The 14,769-nt window shown below is 38.2% G+C and overlaps 1 protein-coding gene across 5 annotated transcripts in view; it reads left to right on the top strand.

The window, feature by feature from the left end:
• PHACTR2 (phosphatase and actin regulator 2) overlaps positions 1-10,569 on the top strand; it is a gene marked incomplete at its 3' end in the record, with an annotated part of 255,283 nt that extends 244,714 nt beyond the window's left edge. For all 5 annotated transcript variants that reach the window (XM_079146842.1, XM_079146841.1, XM_079146849.1 and 2 more), the window contains one exon: positions 7,097-10,569. In XM_079146842.1, coding sequence (XP_079002968.1) covers positions 7,097-7,112 — 16 coding nt within the window. The remainder of the gene's footprint in view (positions 1-7,096) is intronic.
• Between the last annotated feature and the right edge of the window lie 4,200 nt (positions 10,570-14,769).

Genomic DNA, 14,769 nt, shown 5'->3' with positions numbered 1-14,769 from the left:
AAATGCAACCTAGATACACAGCAACTCTTCTTTCTTCTAATTAGTGCCAGAATTTATCTCTTTATACCAAGTAAGCCTTCCCTTGAAAACCTAAATCTCTGAGCTCCCTGCAGATTTGAGGTGGTTAATAATTGGGTTGAGACAGCTCTGCTGCTTCTGCTCATGCACCTCTGTATCCAGTGACAGCTCCCACACAGGCTGTATCAGGGAGCACTGTATGGATCCATTCCCATATATAACTTCCTTTGTTTCTGTATCTTTGGAAAGATACACGAAAAGCTGGTAGCATTGCTTGCCTCTAGGGAGGAAGCCTGGCGATCGTGGCAGGCATGGAGGGGAGACTTCCCACTACTCACCCTTTGGAACCTTTCAAGTTTTTGAAACATAAGAATGTTTTACCTAGTCAAAAACACTTAAAAGAAAAATTGAAAATTCATTCCCTAAGTCCTCATTTCTGTAAGTGAGGATCTCATTGTGGTGGCTTATCTCGAATCCTGTGCTGGCACTAATATTAATTGTGACCCTCCCAGTAAGGTCGGTGCACGGAGAAGACGTCTCGGAGACCGCACTCTGAGAACACATTTTATGGCACTTTTGATCTGGGTTGATGAAGAATGGTAGTAATCTTTGATGTCATTCCCTCAGCTGGAGTGTTTTCCAGATAGCTCCCTGGAATTGGAATGGATGGAGGGCCTTGCTGCAAGAGTGGGCCCAAGTGCCTGCCACAGAGTTGGTCCTGTGAACTGATAGGTTCCAAGCTGTAACCTCAGGCGGCTGCTCATCTGGCCACATCCTGGATATTCTAACCCCCAGCTGGCCTTTTAGCCCACTGCTCAAAACCCCAAAATCAACTTGAACAGTCAGGTATATATCAGATAGGGTCATTGCATTTTTTAAAGAGACCACCCTGACAAACAAAGGCCACTGCCCTTTCCATAATAAATGGAATTTCTAAATATAAAATAATTCCCTAAATTATAAAGACAAACTGCATGAAAGGTCAAATCTTACTTGAAAACTAAATTTTTAAATGATTCTAGCTCAGTTGTAAGATGAGTAATTTTTATCTTCTTCTGGATAGTCTATTTTCCAAAATGTTTTTAGTTGTAGATGGACACAATACCTTTAATTAATTAATTAATTAATTTCTTAATGTTGTACTGAGGATCAAACCCAATGCCTCACCTGTGCCAGACAAGTGCTCTATCACTGAGCCACATCCCCAGCGCTCCAAATTTTTATGAATTAGTATGATTCAGATTGAAACTCAAGAGAATATCACTGTAAAAAAAAACTTTAATTTTGTAAATAATATTTTACAGTATGTAAAGTACTTTGAAATATTTATATATAATTTTATTAATATTTATATATAATTTTATTTTATTATATATAAATATTTATATATAATTTTAATATATAATTATATTATTTATATATAATTTTAAAAATCATTTGCTTATTATAATAAGGGATATTACACAGACTCATAGAATCATTGAGTTGAAGCTCTGAAGAGTTAAAGTAGGTCTCCAGAGGTCATTGGCATCATGCCAAGCGGGAAAGTCAGGATATTGACTGGATGCATAATTAACAGTGGTATATTTAAAATTCAGATGCACAGAAAATGATTAGAAAATGACATCCAGAACTCTTCATGGTTTATTATAGAATTAGGGGGATTTTTCCTTTTCTCTATTTTTCAAATATTTCTAATGTAAGATAATTGTACACATGTACATATAGATGCAGTTTAAAGCAGTTATCTCATTCTCTTCTTTCTTTAGACATTACTGTCCTATGTGGATTTACAGATAAAGTAAACCACTCTTTCAGCTGCTAGATAAGAATAGCTTATCAGATTTTGACACTGCAGGAACTACACTTGGGACCACAATTAAAATTTGTTGTGGGGTCCTGCACAGAGGAATAAGAGGGCTGCCTCAGGACTAAAGAGGAGCCTGGCCAACATGTGGTGTGACCTTTCAAGTGGAACAGGAGCTGTGGTTTAGGAGAGCCTCTCCATTTGGTTTCCAGAAGTATAAGTGGGATGACAGTGAAACTACTGAAGAAAGAGAGAGAGTAAGGGCTGGGGATGGAGCCCAGAGGTGGAGCTTTTGACCGGCATGAGTGAGGTCCTGGGTTCCATGCCCAGCACGGCAAAAATAGATAGATAGATAGATAGATAGATAGATAGATAGATAGATAGATAGATAGATAGATAGATACTTGATTATTCAAGATATATTCATATATCAAATAGGGAAGTATGGCAAAGTAATATTTTACGTTTGTGAGTCATTATGTTTTTATAGTGTCTAAATGGATTTACAGGAAGACAAGTAAATTCTTAAAAATTTAGTTGTAGAGAAACCATCTTTAGGGAAATCATTATCCTTAACTGAATCTCATGACTTAAAAATAGCATTTCCTTCACGACAGTATGAAAATAAGAAAAATGTATTGCAGTTTTAAAAAGAAGAAGAAAATATAGATAAGTTCACATTTGAGTCTCAGAAAAGTTCTGAAAAAAGCGTGGACAAAAAGCTTAAGTATCCTTAGGGCATAGTAAATCTATTTATTGCTCTGCCAACTTGAAGACTAAAGCCAAAACTGTCATTCTGTCAGATAGGCAAACTTCTCAGGAGGTAATGCTGAACTTAAATTTTTAAATGAATGCAAACTGCTGAGTAGGAACACACTTAAGGATAGTTTGCATTTCCATTACTTCCAACCATAAATTTTAGAGCTGAATTTGAAGATAAGCTGCCTAATTTAACAGGGTATAAATATACTTTTTCTGAGCAGACAGAGCAGAAAAGACATGAGTTGTTTGTTTTACCAAATCTGGGCAATCCATATAAAAGGCTGCAGCTCTGACCCTGGGTTTTGTCAGCATCTTATTGCATTCACAGTATCAGTTGGTCACCTCCTTCTCTGAGCCAGCCCTTGAGACTGTTGGTATCATCTTTCCATGCAACCCAGGCTGTGGGGCTCATTATCTACTGCAGTCCCTGGGCCAATGATGTCTGCAGGAAAAGAAAAAGAAGAAGAAGAAAAAAAAAAAAAAAAAGGTCTGTTAGTGTACTTGCTAGTTTTGAAAATCTAAAAGCAGAATGCTTTCCAGGAAAATGCCGGGCTTTAGAAGATTATCTCTTCCAGTCCACTGACTACTTGCTTGATTGCCCAACCTAATTCTTTGTTTACCTCTTCATCCCAAAGACATCAACGATGGGATGGAAGGGAAAACAGTGTATTGCCAAGTTTATCCCCACTTGTCCTTTGAATTCAGGACCAAAGAACATCTGAAGATGAGGACATTGTGGAATGTCTGGTATGCAGAGGCCAGCTAAGTTAGATGAACTTTTTAATTCCTAGAGAAGATGGAGATTAGAAAGAGAGACTGATGGCGCCCAGGATGGGGATCCTGGAAGTACAATTTATCTTGTGTGTGGGGCTCCCAGGGCTCCTGCTCCTTCATGTGGCATGGACAGTGCGCATGTGTCTTCCTCAGAGGGAGGGGTACTGCTGGTTTCAACCCCAGGATAAGGCTGAATTTACTTCTCTACTTATTATTAAAAATTTTGAGAATAGCCCATTCCCGTTGATTCCCCTTTGTGGAGAAAGGTGGATGTTTTGGAAACACTTGTAGCAAAGCTTAGGTTGGAGATGGGGGAAAAGATTCTTCTCTAGACAAAAATGGATCAAAACTTGATAGATGTAGAAATCCAACTAGTTGCCTTTCCAGAGAGCACTAAATTCTTTTGAATGAAAGTGCAGATTGGGGCACTTTTTAATCTGTACTTTCATGTTGGTTAAGAATAGTCTTTCTGAATGCGGTGGCACATGCCTGTAATTCCAGTGACTCCAGAGCCTGAAGCAGGAGGATTGCAAATCCAAAGCCAGCCTCAGCAACTTAGCGAGGCCCTAAAGCAACTTAGAGAGACCCGGTCTCTAAATAAAATATAAAAAAGGGCTGGTATATGGCTCAGTGACTGAGTGCTCCTGAGTTCAATCCACAGTGCCTTCCCAACAGCCCCGCCACCCCTGCGCCTGGCAAAAAACAGAAAAGCATCTAGAGCCTAGCACCTCCTTTTTTTTTTTTTTTTTTTTTTTTTTTTTTTGGTACCAGGAATTGAACCCAGGGGCCCTTAACCACTGAGCCCCATCCCAGCCCTTTTCTGGAGTTTATTTAGAGACAGTGTCTCACTGAGTTGCTTAGGGCCTCACTGAGTTGCTGAGGCTGGCTTTGAACTTGTGATCCTCCTGCCTCATCCTCCCAAGTCACTAGAATTCCAGGTGGGCGCAGGCTAGCACCTCCACTTATGAGCTCTCTGCCCTTGGCAAATGACTTGGCATCCCTGGGCTTCAGTTTCCACATCTGTACAAAAGGGAACAGGAGTCCTTACCTCAAGGGTTGTTCTGAGGATTAAATGAGGTGATATATATATGCATGGCACTTGGATTTTGGCCAGCATTGGTAAATGTTAGCTATTGTTATTATTTTCTGCCTCTCTTTCCATTTTATATGAAAAGTTTGATTTAAGAAGTTTTCACTTGCTCTTTTGAAATATTTGTTATGGAATTTCCATATTTTTCTTTAGTTTGTGATTGACCCTTCCAGAAAGCATTTTGGAATGTCCTGTCAGATGAGTTATCATGTATTAGTATGCATTTGCTTATAATTAAGTTAGGGGATCTTACAATTGACTCTGCAGTTATATAAAATTATTTATAGAGAGAGTTATCAAGGGACTGGGGTGCAGCTTAAGTGGTAGAGCACTTGCCTAGCATTTGCAAAACTTGGTTCCATCCCCAGCAACACACACACACAAAAGAAAAAATTATCAAATCATCTTCTAAATGCCCCTGTGACATGCATTCAGTTGTTTGTGCTTTGAATAAATGATTCCTAGCACACAGAGTAAGCCAGGCTGTGTTTGGAGCCTGGGAATTTAGAACACACTATATGAGGTCCTTGTCCTCACTGGTTACTGCTGTGGTGAGAGACAAATCATTAGCAAGTAAACAGTCATTTCAGTTTGAAGTACTGTGAAGAGAATATAACAGAACACTGTGAAAAGGACAAGGGGTTCATCCCCAAAAAGAGTCACTTAAAAAAATGAGACATGTTAATGTGATTTAAGCAACAAGAGGAACCTAGCTATCCGCTGCTAGGGGAACAGAAGAGCTCACCACCCCCAATGGAAGTGAGCTGGTGCCTATTGCACAGCTTCTGAGGGAGGAAGAACTGTGCATAGCCAGACAGCAGAGGCAGCCCAGGTGACCACACCAGCAGTGTCTGTTTATGGAGGCCACCCATCTGTCCAACAGCATGACCAGCAGAAGAGTTACAAATCGAACTCCAAAGAGTCACATTCCTGCTTTAGCCATAACTTACTTGCCAGTTTTGGAAAGCTTGGTGTATCTTGTTTTTATTTTGACTTTTGGAAGTTAAACATACTGAAGTAATGTAAGACATTCCCTGCATCCACAAGACAGCTTCTCCAGCTATCAACCTACAGCTCGTCTTGTTTGTTTCTCTTCTTATGTCTTTAATTTTTTATTTCTTAGTGCTTTGAGTCAATATAGCAGCATGTATTAAGATACACCACGTGCCAGATGGTATATGTGAAAGCAAATGAAAACAGTCCTCTGCTCAGCTTTCCATGGCCCATTAGCACAGGCCCTCCTGCACAGAGACCTCAGTGTGATAAATAACTGGTGCAAACCAAAGGTCATAGAAGCACAGAAGAGGGAGTGATTCGTGCTTCCCTGAGAGGTGAAGGAAAGGGAAATTGGGAACCTCAGAGAGTGAGATCATACAGAGTGGAGATGGAAGAAAGATGAGGGTGAAGGAAAGAATATGAGCACAAAAGCCTTTTGGGGGGCAAAAGATTAGAATTTAGCACATTGAAGAATAGTACTAAAGAGAGATCTAGCTAGAAATATGGGTTGGGCTATATTCTGAAAGACCTGGATCACTAGTCCAAGAAATTTAAATTTTATTTTGTAGAGAATGAGGAACAATGCAATTCTTGTAAATAAATAAACTAGAATAGCAGGATCGATATTTCCTAATGATAATGCTAGTTACGGTGCAGGGTTTGATAGGTAGAGTCTAGACAGAAAAATCAGTTAGAAGACTGGTTCCTCAGGGTAGATGAGCATGAGAATGTAGAAAATGGGACAATGCCAAGTTGAGTAGTATAAATGTGAATCACAGAACTAGTCTGAAGAGCTGGATCAGAGAAAGCTTTATGGAGAAGAAGGTGTTTGACCTTGATCTTGACAATGAAAACAGATTGACCAGGAAGGGAAGGAATTGCAGTAGTAGGAATGGCATGTTCAAAAGTAGAGGTCTACAAAAATTCAGAAATGTTCAGAAATTCGCATGGAGGGAAATGCAGCCGCTGGCTGACTAGCAAGCAGACCACTAAAGCGGTGCCAGCAGAAGATGGCAAGAACCTTCGTAGTTCACAGATGGGCCGTGGAGGCAGGGCTGGGTGACTGATGGGTGAAGGAGAGGAACGAATTGCAAGGCTGAGGTTTCTAGGCTAAAAGTACTTTTAAAAGTAGAACATTAAACCAGATAGAAAGTGCAAAAGCAGGTTAACAAGAAAAACTTTGTGTAGCTGCAGACATGCTGGATATGTTACCTTGGACTATCTGGGTGGGAATGCCCAGTAGGCATTTGGAAGTTCAGGTATGGAAAGTGAGTTTGGAGTCACCTGCAGGAGCCGATGAAAGACTGAAGCTAATGGAATAGTGGACTGTTGTTTTCTTTTGATACTACAGACTAGATGTAACCAAATCCTTTTGTGACACATCTCATTCTGCTTAATGTGGGTTAGAACCCACCCATCAAGGATGGTGATGTTTTGCCTTGATTGTTCCATGACCTGAATGATGTAACTACTATCTTTTATACAGGGATTGTCTCTGCTTTCCAACATAACATTGTGACAGTATTCAGTTGCGGGACATCTAACATCTAACACTGCCTTTCGTTATAAACATTGCTTCCTCTCCTTTAGTTCCCCAAAGGTAGAGTGCTTCTGGGACCACAGACTTAGAGTTTCTTTTCTTCTTCCAGGTTTCATCGTCCATAATCAAGTGCAGAAGAATTTGGAAACATCAATTGAGCGCCTTTTAGGGAAGTCCTTCTTCCTGAAAATCTGATGTTGCACTGAGATTTGAATGCGTGTGTTTCCGTTTAACCTGTGGTGAAGGAAGCTTGTGACTCAGCTTTGTTCGAAAGTGCTCCTCACCCATATGGCCCAGAGGGGCCAACAAGCAAAGGAGACAGCAGTGAGCCTTGCTGCCCAGAATGTGTATTGATGGTAAGGGGCACTATGGTTACATCAGCTGGTCCTCATCAGGAGTTTTAATCACAGAAGATGAGCAGAAGACAATCGCTGACTCCCTACCAGAAAGCCAAATGTCTTGCGTGCGTGTGAAAGAAAAATGGAGATTGGAATTACTGGGCACCAGAAAGGGGTGGGAGTTGAAACTCAGAAAGAAAGAGAAAAATATTTCATTATGTTAATGAAGAAGAGAGAAAATTGAAGCATATATGTATTTTCGAAATAAGTATTTGGTAACTGAGAACTTACTAAGGGATTTGGGAATCTAATCACCCCTGTGGATTCCTTAAAGACTTGATTCTAGAATATTCTTGTTTCACCATTAAGTTGGTACAGTATAGTACCATTATTTTATGTTGTGCCAGTGAATCCAGTTGCCAGAAACGTCTGAATGTTTTCATTCATCTTTTTCTTAAATACAAGAGGTTTCTATTGACTCTGACCAAGCATGCTTACACAAATTGCATGCTTTAAGTAGCATGGTGTTCACATTTGACATTTTTTTTTATATTCCTTTCCTAGTGTATCAGCCCTCCACATGAATAACAGGACTGGACATAAAGTCAGATATAATACAGCTGTATAAATCTGTCACAAGCTTTAGAAATAATTCTTTTGGCCTTTCCCTATCTTGATTATCTCTAAAGTCAAGCAACCTACCTAATCCAAAAACGATAGTATCGACAATCACGACACCCTTTTAAAAACCTGACTCCAAAGTTAAAATGTAAGCAAGGTACAAGTGTGTGCTGCCTGCTGTTAGTTCGGAGGCAGGGGCAAAGGACCAGTTATTTTTCAGTGCTGCATTAAAAAAAAAAAAAAAAAAAAAAAGAAGAAGAAGGAAGATGAAGAAGATGGGTTGCTGCTATTTAAATAAGTAAAAGCACATGAATAGAAAAAATAATACCCCAATGCTTAAAGAACACAGGAAATTTCTGCTAAGTTGTATGTGAGGAAAACCTCATCATGTGTATTGAGACTGTAGACTACATCCATAAATACAGTATTTACTTTGAAAGCCAGAGGATCAGGGAGGTGAAAGTCACAGATTTCCCTATGATCCTGAAGTCAGTATTGTTTACATTTTAAAGAGAGAAAAAAAAAATCCTCTATGACAGAATCGATCTTTTTCATGGAGACAGCCCCAAGCCCAGAATGAATTCTGCTCCCGAATGCATTGACCTTATGTCAGTACCACCTTGCATTGAATTGTTCTTTCACAGTTGTTTTGTGTCCCTTCTGTTAGAAAAAAATGTATAACAAGGAGGCAAGACCTAACTAGAGGTTATATTATTCTTTAGAGCTTGGATGATGAGAATTTTCTGAATTGTTTCTGGTTCGAAATGTGGAAGACTATAATTTTCAATTTCAACTCCAAAGTAAGCATTTAATCTGCCAGATAAATTTTTATCCTACCATTCATTGGTATTTTAAAGAACCACTTGGAATTGGGTGATTTTATTTTAAAATTTTAAAATATTGACCCCAGTTGGCCAACTGTAAAGAGCCGGGACCATTTTATAAATAAGAAAAGTAACCAGCATTATTGTACCTCTTGCTGAAGTCAGCTGTGTGCATTAATATATAAGCCTGCTTTCCTTACTGTTGTCATTTCACTAATAGAATAAGACATACCTTGCTTTGAAAAAAAAGTTTCCGCATGCCCAAATCTGTGGCTCTATCTCTGGCTGTGGTTTTGTCTGCTTTGTTGTTTTGTAGTGCTGGGGATCCAACCCAGGGCCTCCACATGTTAGGCAAGTGATCTACCACTGAACTGCACCCCAAGCTCTTGCCTGTTTATAGTGTTTCAATCCAGCCATAAAAGTTAACTTTGTTCTCATTTTTTTCCCTGAGTCATCTTTTTATTTATATCTTATTATCATTTTAGTGGCTTGAGAAAAAATAGCAGGGAATATAATGTTTCTTTTCTTTTTCTATGCTTACCATCTTTGAGGATTTTTTTAGATTTCTAATTACAAGGTCTCTATATAATGTTAAATATAAAGACTTTGTTTTAGCACTCAAGATACGTGTCAGAGAAAGTTCCTATTTAGTTGATGAAAGGGAAAAAAAAATTTTAACCCACTAGTGATACATAAGATGTGATCTTTTTTATTCCTAAAATGAGATTCACCCTGGACAAAAGTAGAAAACTGGACAGTACTTCAGCAATTTTCCTTGTGTAATTAAATCAGATTTTTTAACTATCCACACTTTTTTTCATACTGACTGATACATTTGGAGAAAATTTTATCAGTTAGAAGTTCGAAAATAAATAATAAAATTAACCACTGCTAGTCTAATATTTAAGTAACTAGAACCACTAGTTATTTCATTTGAGTGATCCACTAAATAAAAAACTGGAAAGAATTAAAGGATTATGTCCTAAACTGTATTTTGCAGAATAAAGCTCTGTTTTCTTGGTTAATTTTTAAAGGCACATCTGCATATCCCCTACCAATAGCCCATCCAAGGGTCTCCTGCCCAGCAGGCCTAAAAGATGCAAAGGCCTGGGTCACTCTCCCCGTAATTAGGCCTCTGCCCACTACCAGCATTTCTGTAGTCTAACCAGTATGTTTCTATGCTATAAAGAAAATAAATGTGTGTGGGAATTGGTTTTCTTTTTTGGTGCTCGGGGATCAAACCCAGGCCTTATACATACCAAGCACCTTCTACCACTGAGTTTCATTCCCAGCCCCTGTATTTCTTTCTTTCTTGCTGCTATAACACTGTTCCCCCTAAAGTGTGACATTAGGCTAACAAAGAACAAGTGGGTGACTTTTCCTGGATTCCTGATATGTAATTAAGAAAGAAAACAAACCCTCCTCTAGAAAGGTCTGAGGTATGAAAGAATAAGAGTCTGAAAACCAAAGTGACCATTCCATCTTTTTACAAAAAAACAGAGGAAGAAAACATTAAGATGCTAAATGGGCTAAATAAGAAGATGCTAAATGGGCTTTATCAACATCCACATGGTCATTATCAATCAATCTGGCAAAATTGGTTCTATGGTGCTGAGCATGCATTTAAGGCAGCTTGCTTGATAATTTCCTGTGTATGAGAAGGGTTTTGCATTTTTTTACATTAGCTGTAATCTATCTTTATACTAATTCCTTGAGTTATTTAACTGAAATCTACAATATTTAGAGAACTTATCTTGGACATTTTGAACATCTGTTTTAATTGGAAAGAAAAAAAACAACTCCTCTATCTCTCTGACTTACCCAGAAAAACTGATTTTTCTGGTTACATCTTCAAATCCCTTATTAGTAGAATGAGTAGTTACTTATCTTTCTCTAATGCCATTAAACATTCTGTTAGTAGAGAGTTCTGAACTTTTTTTTTTTTCCTTTTCTAGTGCTGGGGATTGAACTCAGCTGGGCAAGTGTTCTACCACTAAGCTGGATTCCCAGCCTGAAAGTTTGGAAATTTAAGTGAAAATAAGCTCAAGAAAATAGAAGGATTGAATATTCTCTTTGAAAATCACCAAATATTGAAATGAATCATGAGTCCTTAAAACCATAAGGCAGGTTTTGCATCCTGCAGTTAATTCAGTGCTGCTAGTCAGGACAACTTAGCAAGACCCTGTCTCAAAATAAGAACTGAAAAGGAAGGGGATATAGCTCAGTGGAAGAGCACTTACTTGCCTGTCGTACATGAGGGCCCAGGTTCAGTCCCCAATACCAACATCAATGACAGCCAGACACACTAGCTTACACTTGAAAGAGGGGAAAAAAATCGGCATTAACACTGCATATCCTGATACATACCACACAAACACGTAACATGCATTTTACTTATACTTCATCATAGAGTCAAGCACAACTTTGAAAACTTTATTCACAACAGGAAAAAGCAGACCTTTCTGCTACATAGTAGCATGTCATTTAAGCAGTGAAAACTTTCTTTCCTTCCTTTCTCACTCAAAAATATTTATGGTCCTAGCAGCATATTTCATACAGAGTAAGAAATTTCCCTCACAGTAGGTAAGGTAGATTTAAACAAATGCAAGATGTAATAACTATGTCATTTTCATTAATATGGCATAACTGTCCAAGCATTCCTGAATTCTAATATATTAAGCCTATCCTTACTCATGAAAGTATATTGGGATCATTATTTCTTCACAGCATTAGAATATATTGTGAGCACAAAGGAACCACTTAGATACAATTTGCAAAATTGCCCCTTGGCCTTGAAATGGTTAATCTTTCATCAGCAAGTCTTTGATCTCTACTATGGACTGGTGGGAGATCCTATATTGTTTTACTTGACAAAGCAAAACAAACTTCCAGAATTCAAATATGTGCTAGAGGAGAAAACAATGATAAAAGTAATCATGTTAATAGGAGCATCTTTCTCAGAAAAAGCACATCCCTAGATAATTCAAATTCCAAAAAGGAATTTTAGGCTTTACTAGAAAGGCAGGCAGTAGACAAAAGGTGCTGGGGACCAAGATAGGAAACCCCCAAACCATTCTCATTTTCACCTTTTACTTTTTGTAGCCATTAAACTTAAGTTCTGTTTGAAAATGTGAATCACCGTTAGCATTTCAAGAAAGCAGCTGAAAATCGCCCACCTCCATGGGTACTGTTTTGAAGTCAGGGTCGTCTCAGATTAAGAAATCCCACTGCATACATTGTAAGATACCTGGCAAAGAAACGGAGATTCCTGTGGCAGCTATTCCCTGCTGAAGATGACCCTAGAAGACAGGGCCATTTTTAGCGATGCTAGGATTTCCTGCACAAGAAAATGTCATTTAGCTTGTAACATTTCTCGCACAGCTGCACATATGAGCCAAGCTTTGTCAATCGATGTTTCTCAGTGGGGATGCTGTAGCCGTTTGGATTTGGGCAATTCTTTGTTACACAGAATGTCCCACGCCTTGCAAGATGTTAACTATCCCAGGCCCTGCTGACTAAATGCCAGTAATATTCCCAGTCAGTGTAAAACCCACAAGTGAAAAGCTCTTCCCCAGTTCAAATGCCCTCATAGGAGGGTGGTACCCTTTCACTAGAACACCAGTGTCTACTACAATTGAGGACACACAGGAAAAAGTGCTTATCCCAAAAACATTGTGTCTACTGCCTTGTGTTTCTTTGGCCAGTTCGTTTCTCAAGGCTCCTGCTTCAGTTTAACTTGCCGGTTCTTCAGAGAGGAGGTTACCGGGCAGCCTTGGCAATTCACTGCACAGTGGGCATGGTAACTGGGCCTGATCCCTGTGGGTACTTAAAGGAGATATTTCACACGAAGCAAGCTTTCACCCCTCACAGTTTTTACTCCACAACTATGCTGTTGGTCATAGTTCTTGTCTGTTGTGAGCATTGTCACAAGAATTAAACACAAGCACAGTGACTCTTAACAGCCCACATAAACAAAGCAGGGGGTCTTTGGAAGTCACCATTAGATTTCACATGGTAATGCTACATACCAGGAATTCCAAAAGAGTCTTTTTTTTCCTCCTGTTAAGGAAGCATTTAATCCACATGCAAATGCTTAGATTCCCCTATATAAATAGTCACGTGGTTCAACTCTTCTAATAAGGTTTGTGAATACTGCATTATGATGGAAATGTGGATTAACTGTGGATTGCATGCCTGCTGTTCAACTGCAGTGACAGTCACACACACAAACTTCCCTTTACCTGGGTGAAACATTATTAAACTGTACCAAACAATGCAGAAACATATTTATGCCCTTGGTCACTTTTTACCACTGAAACTGAATGGTTAATGTCTCGAAATTATTCCGATGAATTGTGGCTAAGAAAACGGAATTAATGTAGCCACTATAATTTTCTAAAATAGTAAAATTCCAAAAAAATTTTGAGGCAGGACAACTCAGAGTTGATAAAGGTAGTTGGTTATTTTGTAAATGTATAGATGGTGCTTAAGAATTCTTATCTTTTTTAAATAGCAGTATTTTTTCTTTGAAGAATAAATTGAAGGGAGTAAATGAGGCCAAATGCACTCCACCCTCAGGTCAATTTTATAGTGTATTAAAATGCCAATAATATTTGTGCCACTTGCCAATCTGGGGGGCTTCTCTTTCACTGGATGTTATTGTTTGGCTCTACCATTACGTTGCTTAGAGAGCTCTGCCACGAGAAATTGCCACTGCAGTGCTAATTGGCATTCAGCAAGAACCAGACTGTCAGGGTCAAACCACTTTCATCACTAATTTTTCTTTCTCATGTTTTAATATTTCCTCCATGACTTAGAAATGTGCTGGTGTGTTCGAAACGTTTTGCATCGATTTCACCAGTGAAATAGCTACTAAAAATTCAGACTAGTCATTTTTTTCTATGTAATGGTGATTTTGAAATAAAGGACTATCTGCATTCTTTTTGTTATTTCAAACTTTAGTTAAAGTGAACGAATGGTAAACTGTGATCATTATCAGACTAACTGAATGGTTCCTGATTTCCAGTGCGTGATCTGGTCCATCTATTACACAGATGTAATATCTGAAAGTGTAAATAACTGGAACTGTATACTGATTAACATGACAGTTTCTCTTTTTTTGTCATTGTTCTTAATCTGTACTGTATCATGGTATGTGGGTATAAATATCTACAAGTATACACACATATGTATATGTATTCCACTATTGTAACCTGAAAGAAAAACTATGTATTATCTTTTTTATTCCATACTGGTGTTTGTGTTATTTAAAAAGCAAAATACGCTCTATCTAGTGGTATAATATAATAGGATACTTTGCTGTGCACAATTCCAAGTGCCTTAGGACATCGTTTAGCTTTCCTAAGTATATATAAATGCATATATGTATAAAACTGGGAAAAGTTACCTCAATAAAATCATTGGGAAATCCCCAGTTTTAGTTTGTTCTAGTTTGTATTACATTCAGATCATGCTCAGTCTTTTTAAATTAAAAGTTCACAATTCTCACTTTGTAACACAAGAGTAAGACATCTTTAATTGCCTCTTATTTTAACTCCAGCTACTTTTTAACATTTTTGGTATATAAGATCTGTGATTTGTACTTTTTATTTAAAATATCTGTCTAAAGATTATTGCTTTTAATAGCAACATACAGTATAATTTTAAAACTTGCTATCTTTTATATCTAAGGATACTTGATATTGATATTTTTATTGACATCATTCCATGTAAACATGAAAGAGTCCCTTTAGAGTTTATGATACAAAAAAATAAACAGACTTCCTCATTGTGCTCAGTTTTTAATGCATAATAAGCAAGAAAAAAAGTTAGGAGTGTATTTTGACCAGAAAAGAAACTAGAATATACTTTTCATGTTTCTCAACAGTGGTTACGAGTAGTAACTTAGCCTCCCTCGACTCCAGAACAAGGTCACAGAGGTGGGCAGGAAGTTGATAAGCAATGCATGTGCCCTGGTTCGAGACAGAGGACATACAATA

Source organism: Sciurus vulgaris, assembly GCF_902686455.1.
Source record: "Sciurus vulgaris genome assembly, chromosome: 7".
Lineage (NCBI taxonomy): Eukaryota > Metazoa > Chordata > Mammalia > Rodentia > Sciuridae > Sciurus > Sciurus vulgaris.
The sequence above is the reverse complement of the archived record's forward strand: the minus strand, read 5'-3'. Positions and strand labels throughout refer to the sequence as shown.